The 22,936-nt window shown below is 47.5% G+C and overlaps 1 protein-coding gene across 1 annotated transcript; it reads left to right on the plus strand.

Moving 5' to 3' along the window:
* Positions 1–1,638: 1,638 nt before the first annotated feature.
* LOC127906207 (mothers against decapentaplegic homolog 9-like) lies at positions 1,639–20,106 on the plus strand. The gene is made up of 2 exons (XM_052457485.1): positions 1,639–1,687; positions 18,709–20,106. The coding sequence occupies exons 1-2, from the start codon at positions 1,639–1,641 to the stop codon at positions 18,987–18,989; spliced, it is 330 nt and encodes a 109-aa protein (XP_052313445.1). The 3' UTR covers positions 18,990–20,106.
* Positions 20,107–22,936: the final 2,830 nt, after the last annotated feature.

Here is a 22,936-nt window from a genome sequence, read left to right on the forward strand (position 1 = left end):
ATAGGGGATAGGATACTATATATAGGGGATAGGATACTATATATAGGGATAGGATGCTATATATATGGGATAGGATGCTATATATAGGGGATAGGATACTATATATAGGGGATAGGATGCTATATATAGGGGATAGGATACTATATATATGGGATATGATGCTACTATATATGGGATAGGATGCTATATATATGGATAGGATGCTATATAGGGGATAGGATGCTATATAGGGGATAGGATACTATATATATGGGATAGGATGCTATATATATGGGATAGGATGCTATATATAGGGGATAGGATGCTATATAGGGGATAGGATGCTATATATATGGGATAGGATGCTATATATATGGGATAGGATACTATATATGGGATAGGATGCTATATATAGGGGATAGGATGCTATATATAGGGGATAGGATGCTATATATATGGGATAGGATACTATATATAGGGGATAGGATGCTATATATAGGGGATAGGATGCTATATATAGGGGATAGGATGCTATATATAGGGGATAGGATACTATATATATGGGATAGGATGCTATATAGGGGATAGGATGCTATATATAGGGGATAGGATGCTATATATAGGGGATAGGATGCTATATATAGGGGATAGGATACTATATATAGGGGATAGGATGCCATTTCAGACACAGATATCATTACCATAACATCTAGGTAAACAAATACATCATTACCATAACCTCTAGGTAAACAAATACATCATTACCATAACCTCTAGGTAAACAAATACATCATTACCATAACCTCTAGGTAAACAAATACATCATTACCATAACCTCTAGGGATCAAAACTGCCCTTTGATGATTGTCAGAGGGCAGCGTGATCCTCCACCAGTTTGGCCAGCAGCTAGGCAGAGGATCACTGTGATTATTATTATTTGACCCAGCTGGTCATCTATGAACATTTGAACATCTTGGCCATGTTCTGTTATAATCTCTACCTGGCACAGCCAGAAGAGGACTGGCCACCGTTCAGAGCCTTAATCCTCTCTAGGTTTCTTCCTAGGTTTCTGGCCTTTCAAGGGAGTTTTTCCTAGCCACTGTGCTTCTACATCTGCATTGCTTGCTGTTTGGGGTTTTAGGCTGGGTTTCTGTACAGCACTTTGTGACATCGGCTGATGTAAAAAGGGCTTTATAAATACATTTGATTGATTGAACTTGATCTTCCACCAGTTTGGCCAGCAGCTAAGACAACAGCACCCTCTAAAGAACATTAGACAGAACTGCATGGAACACATGGACCGCGAGTAGAGAATGGGGAGAGATGTAATTCTCCAATAAACTTTGTTACAATCACAGTTCTCCTCCTTCCTCTCATACTCTTTTCTACTCATTCATCTCTTCCTCTTCTTCCCCATCTCCTCCTCCTCCTCCTCCTCGTCTTCCTCCGCTCAAAGCCATGCCGACTACCGTTTTATTTAAAAACAAAAATGTCAAAAGCTGGCTAATAATCGAGCAATAGAAGAAAAGAAAAAAAAGCCTTCCTGTGACGCTCCAGTCTACGACGATGACTTCCTGTGACGCTCCAGTCTACGACGATGACTTCCTGTGACGCTCCAGTCTACGACAATGACTTCCTGTGACGCTCCAGTCTACGATAATGACTTCCTGTGACGCTCCAGTCTACGACAATGTCTTCCTGTCCTTTGGTTTGTGTTAAATGTGAAACCAACGTATGGCTAGGAGGATGGGTCTACTGTGGAGTCTAGGAGGATGGGGCACTGTGGAGTCTAGGAGGATGGGGTACTGTGGAGTCTAGGAGGATGGGGCACTGTGGAGTCTAGGAGGATGGGGTACTGGAGTCTAGGGGGATAGGGCACTGTGGAGTCTAGGAGGATGGGGCACTGTGGAGTCTAGGGGATAGGGCACTGAGTCTTCCTGTGGAGTCTAGGAGGATGGGGCACTGTGGAGTCTAGGAGGATGGGGTACTGGAGTCTAGGGGATAGGGCACTGTGGAGTCTAGGAGGATGGGGCACTGTGGAGTCTAGGAGGATGGGGTACTGTGGAGTCTAGGAGGACTGGTCTACAGTGGAGTCTAGGAGGATGGGGCACTGTGGTTCTAGGAGGACTGGTCTACTGTGGAGTCTAGGAGGATGGGGCACTGTGGAGTCTAGGAGGATGGGGCACTGTGGAGTCTAGGAGGATGGGGTGTGGAGTCTACTGTGGAGTCTAGGAGGATGGGGCACTGTGGAGTCTAGGAGGATGGGGCACTGTGGAGTCTAGGAGGATGGGGCACTGTGGAGTCTAGGAGGATGGGGCACTGTGGAGTCTAGGAGGACGGGTCTACTGTGGAGTCTAGGAGGATGGGGCACTGTGGAGGCTAGGAGGATGGGGCACTGTGGAGTCTAGGAGGATGGGGTAATGTGGAGTCTAGGAGGATGGGGCACTGTGGAGTCTAGGAGGATGGGGCACTGTGGAGTCTAGGAGGATGGGGAACTGTGGAGTCTAGGAGGATGGGGCACTGTGGAGGCTAGGAGGATGGGGCACTGTGGAGTCTAGGAGGATGTGGCACTGTGGAGTCTAGGAGGATGGGGTACAGTGGAGTCTAGGAGGATGGGGCACTGTGGAGTCTAGGAGGATGTGGCACTGTGGAGTCTAGGAGGATGTGGCACTGTGGAGTCTAGGAGGATGTGGCACTGTGGAGTCTAGGAGGATGGGGTACTGTGGAGTCTAGGAGGATGGGGTACTGGAGTCTAGGGGGATGGGGCACTGTGGAGTCTAGGAGGACTGGTCTACTGTGGAGTCTAGGAGGATGGGGCACTGTGGAGTCTAGGAGGACGGGGCACTGTGGAGGCTAGGAGGATGGGTCTACTGTGGAGTCTAGGAGGATGGGGTACTGTGGAGTCTAGGAGGATGGGGTACTGTGGAGTCTAGGAGGGTGGGGTACTGTGGAGTCTAGGAGGACGGGTCTACTGTGGAGTCTAGGAGGACGGGTCTACTGTGGAGTCTAGGAGGATGGGGCACTGTGGAATTTAGGAGGATGGGGTACTGTGGAATCTAGGAGGATGGGGCACTGTGGCGTCGAGGACGGGTCTACTGTGGAGTCTAGGAGGATGGGGCACTGTGGAGTCTAGGAGGATGGGGCACTGTGGAGTCTAGGAGGTTGGGTCTACTGTGGAGTCTAGGAGGATGGGGTACTGTGGAGTCTAGGAGGATGGGGCACTGTGGAGTCTAGGAGGATGGGGCACTGTGGAGTCTAGGAGGATGGGGCACTGTGGAGTCTAGGAGGATGGGGCACTGTGGAGTCTAGGAGGATGGGGCACTGTGGAGTCTAGGAGGATGGGGCACTGTGGAGTCTAGGAGGATGGGGTACTGTGGAGTCTAGGAGGACGGGGCTACTGTGGAGTCTAGGAGGATGGGGTACTGTGGAGTCTAGGAGGACTGGGGCACTGTGGAGTCTAGGAGGATGGGGCACTGTGGAGTCTAGGAGGATGGGGCACTGTGGAGGCTAGGAGGATGGGGCACTGTGGAGGCTAGGAGGATGGGGCACTGTGGAGTCTAGGAGGATGGGGCACTGTGGAGTCTAGGAGGATGGGGCACTGTGGAGTCTAGGAGGATGGGGCACTGTGGAGTCTAGGAGGATGGGGCACTGTGGAGTATAGGAGGTTGGGTCTACTGTGGAGTCTTGGAGGATGTGGCACTGTGGAGTCTAGGAGGATGGGGTACTGTGGAGTATAGGAGGATGGGGCACTGTGGAGTCTAGGAGGATGGGGCACTGTGGAGTCTAGGAGGATGGGGCACTGTGGAGTCTAGGAGGATGGGGTACTGTGGAGTCTAGGAGGATGGGGCACTGTGGAGTCTAGGAGGATGGGGCACTGTGGAGTCTAGGAGGATGGGGTACTGTGGAGTCTAGGAGGATGGGGTACTGTGGAGTCTAGGGGGATGGGGCACTGTGGAGTCTAGGAGGATGGGGTACTGTGGAGTCTAGGAGGATGGGGCACTGTGGAGTCTAGGAGGATGGGGCACTGTGGAGTCTAGGAGGATGGGGCACTGTGGAGTCTAGGAGGATGGGGCACTGTGGAGTCTAGGAGGATGGGGCACTGTGGAGTCTAGGAGGATGGGGCACTGTGGAGTCTAGGGGGATGGGGTACTGTGGAGTCTAGGAGGATGGGGCACTGTGGAGTCTAGGAGGATGGGGCACTGTGGAGTCTAGGAGGATGGGGCACTGTGGAGTCTAGGAGGATGGGGCACTGTGGAGTCTAGGAGGATGGGGCACTGTGGAGTCTAGGAGGATGGGGCACTGTGGAGTCTAGGAGGATGGGGCACTGTGGAGTCTAGGAGGATGGGGCACTGTGGAGTCTAGGAGGATGGGGTACTGTGGAGTCTAGGAGGATGGGGCACTGTGGAGTCTAGGAGGATGGGGCACTGTGGAGTCTAGGAGGATGGGGCACTGTGGAGTCTAGGAGGATGGGGTACTGTGGAGTCTAGGAGGATGGGGCACTGTGGAGTCTAGGGGGATGGGGTACTGTGGAGTCTAGGAGGATGGGGCACTGTGGAGTCTAGGAGGATGGGGTACTGGAGTCTAGGAGGATGGGGCACTGTGGAGTCTAGGAGGATGGGGCACTGTGGAGTCTAGGAGGATGGGGCACTGTGGAGTCTAGGAGGACTGGTCTACTGTGGAGTCTCGGAGGACTGGTCTACTGTGGAGTCTAAGAGGACTGGGGCACTGTGGAGTCTAGGAGGATGGGGCACTGTGGAGTCTAGGAGGATGGGGCACTGTGGAGTCTAGGAGGATGGGGCACTGTGGAGTCTAGGAGGATGGGGCACTGTGGAGTCTAGGAGGATGGGGTACTGGAGTCTTGGGGGATGGGGCACTGTGGAGTCTAGGAGGATGGGGCACTGTAGAGGCTAGGAGGATGGGGCACTGTGGAGTCTAGGAGGATGGGGCACTGTGGAGGCTAGGAGGATGGGTCTACTGTGGAGTCTAGGAGGATGGGGCACTGTGGAGTCTAGGAAGATGGGGTACTGTGGAGTCTAGGAGGATGGGGCACTGTGGAGTCTAGGAGGACGGGTCTACTGTGGAGTCTAGGAGGATGGGGCACTGTGGAATCTAGGAGGATGGGGTACTGTGGAGTCTAGGAGGATGGGGCACTGTGGAGTCGAGGACGGGTCTACTGTGGAGTCTAGGAGGATGGGGCACTGTGGAGTCTAGGAGGATGGGGCACTGTGGAGTCTAGGAGGTTGGGTCTACTGTGGAGTCTAGGAGGATGGGGTACTGTGGAGTCTAGGAGGTTGGGGTACTGTGGAGTCTAGGAGGATGGGTCTACTTTGGAGTCTAGGAGGATGGGGTACTGTGGAGTCTAGGAGGATGGGGCACTGTGGAGTCTAGGAGGATGGGGCACTGTGGAGTCTAGGAGGATGGGGTACTGTGGAGTCTAGGAGGATGGGGCACTGTGGAGTCTAGGAGGATGGGGCACTGTGGAGTCTAGGAGGATGGGGTACTGTGGAGTCTAGGAGGACTGGGGTACTGTGGAGTCTAGGAGGATGGGGTACTGTGGAGTCTAGGAGGATGGGGTACTGTGGAGTCTAGGAGGTTGGGTCTACTGTGGAGTCTAGGAGGATGGGATACTGTGGAGTCTAGGAGGATGGGGCACTGTGGAGTCTAGGAGGATGGGTCTACTGTGGAGTCTAGGAGGATGGGGCACTGTGGAGTCTAGGAGGATGGGGCACTGTGGAGTCTAGGAGGATGGGGCACTGTGGAGTCTAGGAGGATGGGGCACTGTGGAGTCTAGGAGGATGGGGCACTGTGGAGTCTAGGAGGATGGGGCACTGTGGAGTCTAGGAGGTTGGGTCTACTGTGGAGTCTGGGAGGATGGGGTACTGTGGAGTCTAGGAGGTTGGGGTACTGTGGAGTCTAGGAGGATGGGTCTACTTTGGAGTCTAGGAGGATGGGGTACTGTGGAGTCTAGGAGGATGGGGCACTGTGGAGTCTAGGAGGATGGGGCACTGTGGAGTCTAGGAGGATGGGGTACTGTGGAGTCTAGGAGGATGGGGCACTGTGGAGTCTAGGAGGATGGGGCACTGTGGAGTCTAGGAGGATGGGGCACTGTGGAGTCTAGGAGGATGGGGTACTGTGGAGTCTAGGAGGATGGGGTACTGGAGTCTAGGGGGATGGGGCACTGTGGAGTCTAGGAGGACTGGTCTACTGTGGAGTCTAGGAGGATGGGGCACTGTGGAGTCTAGGAGGATGGGGCACTGTGGAGGCTAGGAGGATGGGTCTACTGTGGAGTCTAGGAGGATGGGGTACTGTGGAGTCTAGGAGGATGGGGTACTGTGGAGTCTAGGAGGGTGGGGTACTGTGGAGTCTAGGAGGACGGGTCTACTGTGGAGTCTAGGAGGACGGGTCTACTGTGGAGTCTAGGAGGATGGGGCACTGTGGAATTTAGGAGGATGGGGTACTGTGGAGTCTAGGAGGATGGGGCACTGTGGAGTCGAGGACGGGTCTACTGTGGAGTCTAGGAGGATGGGGCACTGTGGAGTCTAGGAGGATGGGGCACTGTGGAGTCTAGGAGGTTGGGTCTACTGTGGAGTCTAGGAGGATGGGGTACTGTGGAGTCTAGGAGGATGGGGCACTGTGGAGTCTAGGAGGATGGGGCACTGTGGAGTCTAGGAGGATGGGGCACTGTGGAGTCTAGGAGGATGGGGCACTGTGGAGTCTAGGAGGATGGGGCACTGTGGAGTCTAGGAGGATGGGGCACTGTGGAGTCTAGGAGGATGGGGCACTGTGGAGTCTAGGAGGATGGGGTACTGTGGAGTCTAGGAGGACTGGTCTACTGTGGAGTCTAGGAGTATGGGGTACTGTGGAGTCTAGGAGGACTGGGGCACTGTGGAGTCTAGGAGGATGGGGCACTGTGGAGTCTAGGAGGATGGGGCACTGTGGAGGCTAGGAGGATGGGGCACTGTGGAGGCTAGGAGGATGGGGCACTGTGGAGTCTAGGAGGATGGGGCACTGTGGAGTCTAGGAGGATGGGGCACTGTGGAGTCTAGGAGGATGGGGCACTGTGGAGTCTAGGAGGATGGGGCACTGTGGAGTATAGGAGGATGGGGCACTGTGGAGTCTAGGAGGATGGGGCACTGTGGAGTCTAGGAGGATGGGGTACTGTGGAGTATAGGAGGATGGGGCACTGTGGAGTCTAGGAGGATGGGGCACTGTGGAGTCTAGGAGGATGGGGCACTGTGGAGTCTAGGAGGATGGGGTACTGTGGAGTCTAGGAGGATGGGGCACTGTGGAGTCTAGGAGGATGGGGCACTGTGGAGTCTAGGAGGATGGGGTACTGTGGAGTCTAGGAGGATGGGGTACTGTGGAGTCTAGGGGGATGGGGCACTGTGGAGTCTAGGGGGATGGGGTACTGTGGAGTCTAGGAGGATGAGGCACTGTGGAGTCTAGGAGGATGGGGTACTGGAGTCTAGGAGGATGGGGCACTGTGGAGTCTAGGAGGATGGGGCACTGTGGAGTCTAGGAGGATGGGGCACTGTGGAGTCTAGGAGGATGGGGCACTGTGGAGTCTAGGGGGATGGGGTACTGTGGAGTCTAGGAGGATGGGGCACTGTGGAGTCTAGGAGGATGGGGTACTGGAGTCTAGGAGGATGGGGCACTGTGGAGTCTAGGAGGATTGGGCACTATGGAGTCTAGGAGGATGGGGTACTGTGGAGTCTAGGAGGATGGGGTACTGTGGAGTCTAGGGGGATGGGGCACTGTGGAGTCTAGGGGGATGGGGCACTGTGGAGTCTAGGAGGATGGGGTACTGTGGAGTCTAGGAGGATGGGGCACTGTGGAGTCTAGGAGGATGGGGCACTGTGGAGTCTAGGAGGATGGGGTACTGTGGAGTCTAGGAGGATGGGGTACTGTGGAGTCTAGGAGGATGGGGCACTGTGGAGTCTAGGGGGATGGGGTACTGTGGAGTCTAGGAGGATGGGGCACTGTGGAGTCTAGGAGGATGGGGTACTGTGGAGTCTAGGAGGATGGGGCACTGTGGAGTCTAGGAGGATGGGGCACTGTGGAGTCTAGGAGGATGGGGCACTGTGGAGTCTAGGAGGACTGGTCTACTGTGGAGTCTCGGAGGACTGGTCTACTGTGGAGTCTAAGAGGACTGGGGCACTGTGGAGTCTAGGAGGATGGGGCACTGTGGAGTCTAGGAGGATGGGGCACTGTGGAGTCTAGGAGGATGGGGCACTGTGGAGTCTAGGAGGATGGGGCACTGTGGAGTCTAGGAGGATGGGGTACTGGAGTCTTGGGGGATGGGGCACTGTGGAGTCTAGGAGGATGGGGCACTGTGGAGGCTAGGAGGATGGGGCACTGTGGAGTCTAGGAGGATGGGGCACTGTGGAGGCTAGGAGGATGGGTCTACTGTGGAGTCTAGGAGGATGGGGCACTGTGGAGTCTAGGAAGATGGGGTACTGTGGAGTCTAGGAGGATGGGGCACTGTGGAGTCGAGGACGGGTCTACTGTGGAGTCTAGGAGGATGGGGCACTGTGGAGTCTAGGAGGATGGGGCACTGTGGAGTCTAGGAGGTTGGGTCTACTGTGGAGTCTAGGAGGATGGGGTACTGTGGAGTCTAGGAGGTTGGGGTACTGTGGAGTCTAGGAGGATGGGTCTACTTTGGAGTCTAGGAGGATGGGGTACTGTGGAGTCTAGGAGGATGGGGCACTGTGGAGTCTAGGAGGATGGGGCACTGTGGAGTCTAGGAGGATGGGGTATTGTGGAGTCTAGGAGGATGGGGCACTGTGGAGTCTAGGAGGATGGGGTACTGTGGAGTCTAGGAGGATGGGGTACTGTGGAGTCTAGGAGGACTGGTCTACTGTGGAGTCTAGGAGGATGGGGTACTGTGGAGTCTAGGAGGATGGGGTACTGTGGAGTCTAGGAGGTTGGGTCTACTGTGGAGTCTAGGAGGATGGGGTACTGTGGAGTCTAGGAGGTTGGGGTACTGTGGAGTCTAGGAGGATGGGTCTACTTTGGAGTCTAGGAGGATGGGGTACTGTGGAGTCTAGGAGGATGGGGCACTGTGGAGTCTAGGAGGATGGGGCACTGTGGAGTCTAGGAGGATGGGGTATTGTGGAGTCTAGGAGGATGGGGCACTGTGGAGTCTAGGAGGATGGGGCACTGTGGAGTCTAGGAGGTTGGGTCTACTGTGGAGTCTGGGAGGATGGGGTACTGTGGAGTCTAGGAGGTTGGGGTACTGTGGAGTCTAGGAGGATGGGTCTACTTTGGAGTCTAGGAGGATGGGGTACTGTGGAGTCTAGGAGGATGGGGCACTGTGGAGTCTAGGAGGATGGGGTATTGTGGAGTCTAGGAGGATGGGGCACTGTGGAGTCTAGGAGGATGGGGTACTGTGGAGTCTAGGAGGATGGGGCACTGTGGAGTCTAGGAGGATGGGGCACTATGGAGTCTAGGAGGATGGGCACTATGGAGTCTAGGAGGATGGGGTACTGTGGAGTCTAGGAGGATGGGGTACTGACTCAGAGCTAGGTTCCATTCCCTATACAGAGAGATACCACTCAGAGCTAGGTTCCATTCCCTATACAGATAGATACCACTCAGAGCTAGGTTCCATTCCCTATACAGAGGATACCACTCAGAGCTAGGTTCCATTCTATACAGAGAGATACCACTCAGAGCTAGGTTCCATTCCCTATACAGAGAGGATACCACTCAGGGGTTCCATTCCCTATACAGAGAGGAGTCCACTGTGGCTAGGTTGGGAGATACCACTGTGGAGTCTTCCCTATACAGGAGGACTGGCTAGGTTCCATTCTGTGGAGTACCACTCAGGAGGTTGGGAGCTAGGTTCCATTCCCTGAGAGTCCACTCAGGAGGATGGAGATACCACTCAGAGCTAGGTTCCATTCCCTATACATAGAGATACTGGAGCTAGGATGGGGCACCACTGTGGATTCTATACAGGACTCAGAGCTAGGTTCCATTCCTATACAGATAGATACTCAGAGCAAGGGGACTGTGAGAGATACCACTCAGAGCTAGGGGTATTCCCTATACAGAGAGATCCACTCAGAGCTAGGTTCCATTCCCTGTACAGATAGATACTGAGCTAGGATTCCCTATACAGATAGATACCGCTCAGGCTAGATTCCATTTTCTGTACAGGAGTACTCAGAGGATGGGGCATGTACAGGAGATACCACTCAGAGCTGGGTTCCATTCCCTGTACAGAGAGTACTCAGAGCTGGGTTCCATTCCCTATACAGAGAGATACCACTGAGCTAGGTTCCATTCCCTATACAGATAGAGGACCACTGGGGTTCCATTCTGTGGAGTCTAGGAGGTTCCATTCCCTATACAGAGAGATACCACTCAGAGCTAGGTTCCATTCTGTGGAGTCTAGAGAGGATTCCCTATACAGATAGATACCACTCAGAGCTAGGTTCCATTCCCTATACAGATAGATACCAGGAGAGCTAGGTTCCATTCTATACAGAGATACCACTCAGAGCTGGTTCCATTCTGTACAGGAGGATACCACTCAGAGCTAGGTTCCATTCCCTATACAGAGGATACCACTGTGGTTCCATTCCCTATACAGATAGATACCACTGAGCTGGTTCCATTCCCTATACAGATAGGGCCACTGAGCTAGGTTCCATTCCCTATACAGATGGATACCACTCAGGCTAGGTTCCATTCCCTATACAGAGAGATACCACTCAGAGCTAGGTTCCATTCTATACAGGATAGGATAGATACCACTCAGAGCTATGTTCCATTCCCTGTGGAGAGAGATACCACTCAGGAGGATGGGTCCATTCCCTATCAGAGGAGGACTGGGAGCTACTGTTCCATTCCCTATACAGAGAGATACCACTCAGAGCTAGGTTCCATTCCCTATACAGATAGATACCACTCAGAGCTGGTTCCATTCCCTATACAGATAGATACCACTCAGAGCTAGGTTCCATTCCCTGTACAGAGAGATACCACTCAGGAGGTTGGGGCCACTCAGAGCTAGGTTCCATTCCCTATACAGAGGATGGCTAGGTTCCATTCCCTATGGATAGATACCACTCAGGCTAGGATGATAGATACCACTCAGGTTCCATTCCCTGTGATAGATACCACTCAGAGCTAGGTTCCATGATAGATACCACTGTGGTTCCATTCCCTATAGATAGATACCACTCAGAGCTGGGTTCCACTGTGGAGATACTCAGAGCTAGGTTCCATTCCCTATACAGATAGATACCACTGAGCTAGGTTCCATTCCCTATACAGATAGATACCACTCAGAGCTATGTTCCATTAGATACCACTCAGAGCTAGGTTCCATTCCCTATACAGATAGATACCACTCAGAGCTAGGTTCCATTCCCTATACAGAGAGATCCACTCAGAGCTAGGTTCCATTCCCTATACAGGAGATACCACTCAGAGCTAGGTTCCATTCCCTATACAGATAGATACCACTCAGAGCTAGGTTCCATTCCCTATACAGATAGATACCACTCAGAGAGGTTCCATTCCCTATACAGATAGATACCACTCAGAGCTAGGTTCCATTCCCTATACAGAGTACCACTCAGGCTAGGTTCCATTCCCTATACAGATAGATACCACTCAGAGCTAGGTTCCATTCCCTATACAGATAGATACCACTCAGAGCTAGGTTCCATTCCCTATACAGAGAGATACCACTCAGAGCTAGGTTCCATTCCCTATACAGAGAGTACCACTCAGAGGAGGTTCCATTCCCTATACAGAGAGTCCACTCAGAGCTGGGTTCCATTCCCTATACAGATAGATACCACTCAGAGCTAGGTTCCATTCCCTATACAGATAGATACCACTCAGAGCTAGGTTCCATTCCCTATACAGAGTCACTCAGAGCTAGGTTCCATTCCCTATACAGAGGATACCACTCAGAGCTAGGTTCCATTCCCTATACAGAGGATACCACTCAGAGCTAGGTTCCATTCCCTATACAGATAGATACCACTCAGAGCTAGGTTCCATTCCCTATACAGATAGATACCACTGATCTATGTTCCATTCCCTATACAGATAGATACCACTCAGAGCTAGGTTCCATTCCCTATACAGATAGAGATCTATGTTCCATTCCCTATACAGGATACCACTCAGAGCTAGGTTCCATTCCCTATACAGATAGATACCACTCAGAGCTATGTTCCATTAGATACCACTCAGAGGGTTCCATTCCCTATACAGATAGATACCACTCAGAGCTAGGTTCCATTCCCTATACAGATAGATACCACTCAGAGCTAGGGTCCATTCCCTATACAGAGAGATAACACTCAGAGCTAGTTTCCATTCCCTACAGATAGATACCACTCAGAGCTAGGTTCCATTCCCTATACAGATAGATACCACTCAGAGCTAGGTTCCATTCCCTATACAGAGAGATACCACTCAGAGCTAGGTTCCATTCCCTATACAGATAGATACCACTCAGAGCTAGGTTCCATTCCCTATACAGATAGATACCACTCAGAGCTATGTTCCATTCCCTATACAGAGAGATACCACTCAGAGCTAGGTTCCATTCCCTATACAGAGAGATACCACTCAGAGCTAGGTTCCATTCCCTATACAGAGAGATACCACTCAGAGCTAGGTTCCATTCCCTATACAGATAGATACCACTCAGAGCTAGGTTCCATTCCCTATACAGATAGATACCACTCAGAGCTAGGTTCCATTCCCTATACAGAGAGATACCACTCAGAGCTAGGTTCCATTCCCTATACAGAGAGATACCACTCAGAGCTAGGTTCCATTCCCTATACAGAGAGATACCACTCAGAGCTAGGTTCCATTCCCTATACAGATAGATACCACTCAGAGCTAGGTTCCATTCCCTATACAGATAGATACCACTCAGATCTATGTTCCATTCCCTATACAGATAGATACCACTCAGAGCTAGGTTCCATTCCCTATACAGATAGATACCACTCAGAGCTATGTTCCATTCCCTATACAGATAGATACCACTCAGAGCTAGGTTCCATTCCCTATACAGATAGATACCACTCAGAGCTAGGTTCCATTCCCTATACAGATAGATACCACTCAGAGCTAGGTTCCATTCCCTATACAGATAGATACCACTCAGAGCTAGGTTCCATTCCATTCCCTATACAGATAGATACCACTCAGAGCTAGGTTCCATTCCCTATACAGAGATACCACTCAGAGCTAGGTTCCATTCCCTATACAGAGAGATACCACTCAGAGCTAGGTTCCATTCCCTATACAGATAGATACCACTCAGAGCTAGGTTCCATTCCCTATACAGATAGATACCACTCAGAGCTAGGTTCCATTCCCTATACAGATAGATACCACTCAGAGCTAGGTTCCATTCCCTATACAGAGAGATACCACTCAGAGCTAGGTTCCATTCCCTATACAGATAGATACCACTCAGAGCTAGGTTCCATTCCCTATACAGATAGATACCACTCAGAGCTAGGTTCCATTCCCTATACAGAGAGATACCACTCAGAGCTAGGTTCCATTCCCTATACAGATAGATACCACTCAGAGCTAGGTTCCATTCCCTATACAGAGAGATACCACTCAGAGCTAGGTTCCATTCCCTATACAGATAGATACCACTCAGAGCTAGGTTCCATTCCCTATACAGATAGATACCACTCAGAGCTAGGTTCCATTCCCTATACAGATAGATACCACTCAGAGCTAGGTTCCATTCCCTATACAGAGAGATACCACTCAGAGCTAGGTTCCATTCCCTATACAGATAGATACCACTCAGAGCTAGGTTCCATTCCCTATACAGATAGATACCACTCAGAGCTAGGTTCCATTCCCTATACAGATAGATACCACTCAGAGCTATGTTCCATTCCCTATACAGATAGATACCACTCAGAGCTAGGTTCCATTCCCTATACAGATAGATAACCACTCAGATCTAGGTTCCATTCCCTATACAGATAGATACCACTCAGAGCTAGGTTCCATTCCCTATACAGATAGATACCACTCAGAGCTAGGTTCCATTCCCTATACAGATAGATACCACTCAGAGCTAGGTTCCATTCCCTATACAGATAGATACCACTCAGATACCACTCAGAGCTAGGTTCCATTCCCTATACAGAGAGATACCACTCAGAGCTAGGTTCCATTCCCTATACAGAGAGATACCACTCAGAGCTAGGTTCCATTCCCTATACAGATAGATACCACTCAGAGCTAGGTTCCATTCCCTATACAGATAGATACCACTCTTGTCAGGCTTATTTTCATGCCTTTTAATCTACTTAAACTGTTTAGTCTTTTTCAAATGACAGCCAAACTCTGCTAACCATGAAAGATCTTGCAGCTGTTGTGCATTACCGTCTCTGCTGGGAACAACACACGTCTAGCTGGGGTTTCTCTTTTAAATCAAAACAAATGTTTTTGGTCACATACACATATTTCGCAGATGTTATTGCGGGTGTAGTGAAATGCTTGTGTTCCAAGCTCCAACAGCGCAGTAATACACAACAATACACATGAATTTAAAAGTTTTATAAAAATGGAATTGAGAAATATTGAAATATTAAGATGAGCAATCTCTGAGTTCATCTTTGATAGTCAAAAAGGTCTCAGTAAAACAAATAATATATATATTTATTTACCTTTATTTAACCAGGCAAGTCAGTTATTCTTATTTTCAATGACGGCCTGGGAACAGTGGGTTAACTGCCTGTTCAGGGGCAGAACGACAGATTTGTACCTTGTCAGCTCAGGGGTTTGAACTCGCAACCTTCCGGTTACTAGTCCAACGCTCTAACCACTAGGCTATTTGCATTTGATGGTTGCCAAATATTTGATGAATATTTGATGAAGAACCAAGAACTACAACAGTTAGTTGAATGAGTGTAAATATATAATCATAAGGACATGATTTGGAGGGCTCTTAAGATAGTTATCTTAGTATACTCTGTAACAGCCTTTCCTACAGCCGGTCGTGACCAATTCTCTATTCGATTTTGTTTTTTAGGGACTCAGTCAGGGTCTCAACTTAATGTTAATAGATAGAATTGTAAAATACACAAGGTTGAAATTTCAAAATGTGGTTCTTCATTTTGTAATTTTTCTCTTGCTATGGGGCGGCAGCGTAGCCTAGTGGTTAGAGCGTTGGACTAGTAACCGGAAGGTTGCGAGTTCAAACCCCCGAGCTGTCGCCCCAAGCTGTCGTTCTGCCCCTGAACAGGGGCAGAAGGGAATTGAAAATAATAATTTGTTCTTAACTGACTTGCCTGGTAAAATAAATAAAATAAAACTGACAGTCACTCAATTAGCAATGTCAGCTAAACATTTAGATTGGTGAGTTAGTCTAGCAGGCGATCTAAACTTATTGTAATCATGGTCAAATATCAATAGGGCACAACAGGGCCCCCATTGGTTTTATTAGTCAGTCTTACTCAGCAATACAATCTCACACTCAATTTGTGCAAGTAAGAAGAAGAGATTGTGCCTTTTTGTGCGTAAGAAAATACATTCTTGGGGGGCAAACTTCATAATCTTTTGAAATTCATTAGAGCAAGGCATTATGGGCAATGGAGTTCTACACGGATAAAAAAAATGAACTGCCAATATTGTTTTCTAACAATACAACAGGTCACATACATTGCCTTTTAATTTTGCACGCCCAATTTTTCAGTTTTTGATTTGTTAAAAAAGTTTGAAATATCCAATAAATGTCGTTCCACTTCATGATTGTGTCCCACTTGTTGTTGATTCTTCACAAAAAAATAGTTTTCTATCTTTATGTTTGAAGCCTGAAATGTAGCAAAAGGTCGCAAAGTTCAAGGGGGCCGAATACTTTCGCAAGGCACTGTACACCGGAGTGACATTTACTCTCACGGTTGGCCAAAAAATAACTATCTGAAAGCCACGCCCCTGCTAAGCCACGCCTCCAGCCTTCTGAGCTGACCTGCTGGGTCATTTCTCAATAACCCAGTCACCAACAACCCAGCAGTTTTCCTAAGAAAACAACTAAGTGACCCAACATCTGCAACCCATTAGTTATGCCAACTAAACAACACAGAATGTTTTTGTTTTTGTGTAGAGTAGACAGCTTCAAAATAACTCACAAAAATATATGTTCATATTGAGTGACATAAGATTATGCAGTAACACTTGACATTCAGGTCTTTGTGTAGTAGCTCAGTGACAATAGCAACATTGTTGTTACGTGGGACTTTGCTTTATAATGGAATTCTTACAACTGTTGAATAAGGAGCAGAGTTAGAAAAATAAACTCTGCTCTTTGCTGTTTGTTCTGGGATTGATTTGCCCTTCTCGCACCAAAGTACGTTCATCTCTAGGAGACAGAACGCGTCTCCTTCCTGAGCGGTATGACGGCTGCGTGGTCCCAACGGTGTTTATACTTGCGTGCTATTGTTTGTACAGATGAACGTGGTAACTTCAGGCGTTTGGAAATTGCTCCCAAGGATGAACCAGACTTGTGGAGGTCTACCATTTTTTTTCTGAGGTCTTGGCGGATTTCTTTTGATTTTCCATGATGTCAAGCAAAGAGGCACTGAGTCTGAAGTTAGGCCTTCAAATACATCCACAGGTACACCTCCAATTGACTCAAATTATAAAATTAGCCTATCAGAAGCTTATAAAGCTTATAAAGCCATGACATCATTTCCTGGAATTTTCCAAGCTGTTTAAAGGCACAGTCAACTTAGTGTATGTAAACTTCTGACCCACTGGAATTGTGATACAGTGAATTATAAGTGAAATAATCTGTCTTTAAACAATTGTCGGAAAAATTACTTGTGTTATGCACAATGTCCTAACTGACTTGCCAAAACTATAGTTTGTTAACGACCCTGTATGGTTCTACTGATCGACCCTGTATGGTTCTACTGACCGACCCTGTATGGTTCTACTGATCGACCCTGTATGGTTCTACTGACTGACCCCGTATGGTTCTACTGACCAACCCTGTATGGTTCTACTGACCGACCCTGTATGGTTCTACTGACTGACCCTGTATGGTTCTACTGACTGACCCCGTATGGTTCTACTGACCGACCCCGTATGGTTCTACTGACTGACCCCGTACGGTTCTACTGACCAACCCTGTATGGTTCTACTGACCGACCCTGTATGGTTCTACTGACTGACCCGTATGGTTCTACTGACTGACCCTGTATGGTTCTACTGACCAACCCTGTATGGTTCTACTGATCGACCCCGTACGGTTCTACTGACTGACCCCGTATGGTTCTACTGACTGACCCCGTACGGTTCTACTGACCGACCCTGTATGGTTCTACTGACTGACCCCGTATGGTTCTACTGACTGACCCCGTATGGTTCTACTGACCGACCCTGTATGGTTCTACTGACTGACCCTGTATGGTTCTACTGACTGACCCCGTATGGTTCTACTGACTGACCCTGTATGGTTCTACTGATTGACCCTGTATGGTTCTACTGACTGACCCCGTATGGTTCTACTGACTGACCCTGTATGGTTCTACTGACCGACCCTGTATGGTTCTACTGATCGACCCTGTATGGTTCTACTGACTGACCCTGTATGGTTCTACTGACCAACCCTGTATGGTTCTACTGACCAACCCCGTATGGTTCTACTGACCGACCCTGTATGGTTCTACTGATCGACCCTGTATGGTTCTACTGACTGACCCCGTATGGTTCTACTGACCAACCCTGTATGGTTCTACTGACTGACCCTGTATGGTTCTACTGACTGACCCTGTATGGTTCTACTGACTGACCCCGTATGGTTCTACTGACTGACCCTGTATGGTTCTACTGACTGACCCCGTATGGTTCTACTGACTGACCCTGTATGGTTCTACTGACCGACCCTGTATGGTTCTACTGATCGACCCTGTATGGTTCTACTGACCAACCCTGTATGGTTTTCAGTTTTTCACAATTCCTGACATTTAGTCCTAGTAAAAACTCCCTGTCTTAGGGTCAGTTAGGATCATCACTTTATTTTAAGAATGTGAAATGTCAGAATAATAGTAGAGAGAATGATTTATTTCAGCTTTTATTTCTTTCATCACATTCCCAGTGGGTCAGAAGTTTACATACAATCAATTAGTATTTGATAGCATTGCCTTTAGATTGTTTAACTTGGTTCAAATGTTTCGGGTAGACTTCCACAAGCATCCCACAATAAGTTGGGTGAATTTTGGCCCATTCCTCCTGACAGAGCTGGTGTAACTGAGTCAGGTTTGTAGGCCTCCTTGCTCGCACACGCTTTTTCAGTTCTGCCCACAAATGTTCTATAGGATTGAGGCCAGGGCTTTGTGATGGCCACTCCAATACCTTGACTTTGTTGTCCTTAAGCCATTTTACCACAACTTTGGAAGTATGCTTGAGTCATTGTCCATTTGGAAGACCCATTTGCGACCAAGCCTTAACTTCCTGACTGATGTCTTGAAATGTTGAGGTGTATGCCGAGTGTTTGAGTGACAGCAATATCTTCATCCAGACTCCTAACTCAGATCGATCTCTCTCTCTCTCTCTCTCTCTCTCTCTCTCTCTCTCCCTCCTCTCCTCTCCCTCCCTCCCTCCCTCCTCTCTCTCTCTCTCTCTCTCTCTCTCTCTCTCTCTCTCTCTCTCTCTCTCTCTCTCTCTCTCTCTCTCTCTCTCTCTCCCCCTCCCCTCCCCCTCCCCCTCCAGACGTCCATCTCTACTACGTGGGTGGTGAGGTGTATGCCGAGTGTTTGAGTGACAGCAGTATCTTCGTCCAGAGTCGTAACTGTAACTATCAGCATGGTTTCCATGCCACCACCGTGTGTAAGATCCCCAGCGGCTGTAGTCTGAAGATCTTCAACAACCAGCTGTTCGCCGAGCTCCTCTCTCAGTCCGTCAACCACGGCTTCGAGGTGGTCTACGAACTCACCAAGATGTGTACTATCCGCATGAGCTTCGTCAAGGTAACTATCGGGGTCAGGGGTTAAAGGTCATGGGGTGATGGGTCAGGGGGTAACATGTCTGGTGAAACAATGATCTTTACTAGTGTACAACACAGATATTTACTAGTGTACAACACCAATATTTACTAGTGTACAACACAGATCTTTACTAGTGTACAACACAGATATTTACTAGTGTACAACACAGATCTTTACTAGAGTACAACACAGGTCTTTACTAGAGTACAACACAGATCTTTACTAGTGTACAACACAGATATTTACTAGTGTACAACACAGATCTTAACTAGTGTACAACACAGATCTTAACTAGTGTCCAACACAGATCTTTACTAGTGTACAACACAGGTCTTTACTAGTGTACAACACAGGTCTTTACTAGTGTACAACACAGGTCTTTACTAGTGTACAACACAGATATTTACTAGTGTACAACACAGATATTTACTAGTGTACAACATAGCTATTTACTAGAGTACAACACAGATCTTTACTAGTGTACAACACAGATCTTTACTAGTGTACAACACAGATATTTACTAGTGTACAACACAGATCATTACTAGTGTACAACATAGCTATTTACTAGTGTACAACACCAATATTTACTAGTGTACAACACAGGTCTTTACTAGAGTACAACACAGATCTTTACTAGTGTACAACACAGGTCTTTACTAGTGTACAACACATATCTTTACTAGTGTACAACACAGATATTTACTAGTGTACAACATAGCTATTTACTAGAGTACAACACAGATCTTTACTAGTGTACAACACAGATCTTTACTAGAGTACAACACAGATCTTTACTAGTGTACAACACAGATCTTTACTAGTGTACAACACAGGTCTTTACTAGAGTACAATACAGATCTTTACTAGTGTACAACATAGCTATTTACTAGTGTACAACACAGATCTTTACTAGTGTACAACACAGATCTTTACTAGTGTACAACATAGCTATTTACTAGAGTACAACACAGATCTTTACTAGTGTACAACACAGATCTTTACAGCCCAGGGTGCATTCAACTGCTTTTTATATTTGCTAAACATTTATGGTTTATGATTTGAACGGATTTCAGCAGTAAAGTGGTGTTTGTAAAGAAGAACTTTAAGACATTAAGTAGAATGTGTTTACTGAATGATCTTTACTAGTGTCAACGCTGTTTACAACACGGTAACTCAACACAGATATTTACTAGTGTTTTTCTGATCTTTTACTAGGCTCCAGCTTTACTAGAGTGATGACACAGGGTCTTTACTAGTGTAACACGTGTACAACACGCTATTTACTAGTGTCACTTTACTAGGACAACACAGATCTTTACTAGTGACAGATATTTACAAACCCAGATAACAATATAACTTTAGTCTGTCCCAGATATTTACTAGTGTACTCTAGGTACAACACAGATCTTTACTAGGGACCCTCTGCACACAGATCTTTACTAGTGTACAACACAGATCAACACACCCACGAAGCATCGTTACCCATCGCTTCACAAAGCCTATCTTTACTAGCAGAGCAAAGGGAACCAGGTACTTCAAGGTCTCAGAGTACAACACAGTCTTTACGTACAATAGATTGAAACGCCATTTACTAGTGTACAACACAGGCACCACCGCTTTACTAGCTACAACCATTTTACTACATCCTAGTTACAACAAGAGTGTACAACACAGATCTTTACTAGTTACAACACAGATCTTTACATGGCAACACAATCTTTACTAGGTACAACACAGATTTTACTAGTGTACAACACCGTTTTAAGTTCACTAAAAGAACAAACATTTTAGCTTTACAACACAGAATTTATAGTTTACGGATTTGACCATATTAAATGACCATAGGCTCGTATTTCTGTGTTTATTATATTATATTTAAGTCTATGATTTGATAGAGCAGTCTGTCTGAGCGGTGGTAGGCAACAGCAGATATTTACTAGGCAACACAGATCTTTACTAGAGTACATTCATTCAAACAGCACTACAACACAGATCTTTACTAGTTTGCTTTACTGCAGCTCTAGTGTACAATGCTTTACTAGAAGATATTTACAGTCACAACAAACAGAACACAATGTTAAATTCACTGGTACAACACAAACAGAACACAGGTTAAATTCACTGGTACACCAAACAGAACACAAGGTTAAATTCACTAGTCACCAAACAGAACACAATGTTACTAATACAACACAGATCACTGGTCACCAAACAGAACACAATGTTAAATTCACTGGTCACCAAACAGAACACAAGGTTAAATTCACTGGTCACCAAACAGAACACAAGGTTAAATTCACTGGTCACCAAACAGAACACAAGGTTAAATTCACTGGTCACCAAACAGAACACAAGGTTAAATTCACTGGTCACCAAACAGAACACAATGTTAAATTCACTGGTCACCAAACAGAACACAAGGTTAAATTCACTAGTCACCAAACAGAACACAATGTTAAATTCACTAGTCACCAAACAGAACACAATGTTAAATTCACTGGTCACCAAACAGAACACAATGTTAAATTCACTGGTCACCAAACAGAACACAATGTTAAATTCACTAGTCACCAAACAGAACACAAGGTTAAATTCACTAGTCACCAAACAGAACACAAGGTTAAATTCACTAGTCACCAAACAGAACACAATGTTAAATTCACTGGTCACCAAACAGAACACAATGTTAAATTCACTAGTCACCAAACAGAACACAAGGTTAAATTCACTGGTCACCAAACAGAACACAAGGTTAAATTCACTGGTCACCAAACAGAACACAATGTTAAATTCACTGGTCACCAAACAGAACACAATGTTAAATTCACTAGTCACCAAACAGAACACAAGGTTAAATTCACTGGTCACCAAACAGAACACAATGTTAAATTCACTGGTCACCAAACAGAAAACAATGTTAAATTCACTGGTCACCAAACAGAACACAATGTTAAATTCACTAGTCAGACCGAAGAAAATGGACTGAAACATGGTGAACTGAACTTATCCTACAAGAAACACCCATTTTCCTTTTATGTTTGCTAAACCCTTTTGCGCTGTTTTGCTACAGTGTGCACTAATGAATGTGACCCAACTGATAATTGTATTTACTTCCACTGTGCAGGGCTGGGGTGCAGAGTACCACCGCCAGGACGTCACCAGCACCCCCTGCTGGATAGAGGTGCACCTGCACGGCCCTCTGCAATGGCTGGACAAGGTTCACTAAAAGAAGAAACACAGATGGGCTTTGACCACAAAATGACCATCTCCTCTGTGTCCTGTCTGAACACACACACACACAAAACCCTTTCATCTCCAGCAGCTCTGTGTCCTTGAACACAGTCACAAACAGAACACAATGTTAACCCATCTCAGAACACTTAAATTCACTGTCACCAAACAGAACACAATGTTAAATTCACACACAGAACACAAGGTTAAATTCACTAGTCACAAACAGAACACAAGGTTATCTCCTCTGTGTCCTAACACAGAACACAAGGTTAAATTCACAGTCACCAAACCACAAGGTTAAATCTCACCAAACAGAACACAAGGTTAAATTCACTGTGTCCTAACAGAACACAATGTTAAATTCACAGTCACCAAACAGAACACATCTCACTGTGTTAAATTCACTACACAAACAGAACACACACAACCCAGAACATTAAATCTGTGTCCAATGTTAAATTCACACACCACAGAACACAAGGTTAAATTCACTAGTCACCATCTCCAATGTTAAATCTGAACAGAACACAATGTTAAATTCACAGTCACCAAACCCATTAAATCCTAGTCACCAAACAGAACACAAGGTTAAATTCACACCAAACAGAACACAATGTTAAATTCACTAGTCAGACCATCTCCTGGTGAACTGAACTTACACACAAGAAACCCCATCTTCCTCTTATGTTGCTAAACCCTTTTGCTGTCCTACACCC

Source organism: Oncorhynchus keta, chromosome 11, assembly GCF_023373465.1.
Source record: "Oncorhynchus keta strain PuntledgeMale-10-30-2019 chromosome 11, Oket_V2, whole genome shotgun sequence".
Classification (NCBI taxonomy): Eukaryota; Metazoa; Chordata; class Actinopteri; order Salmoniformes; family Salmonidae; genus Oncorhynchus; species Oncorhynchus keta.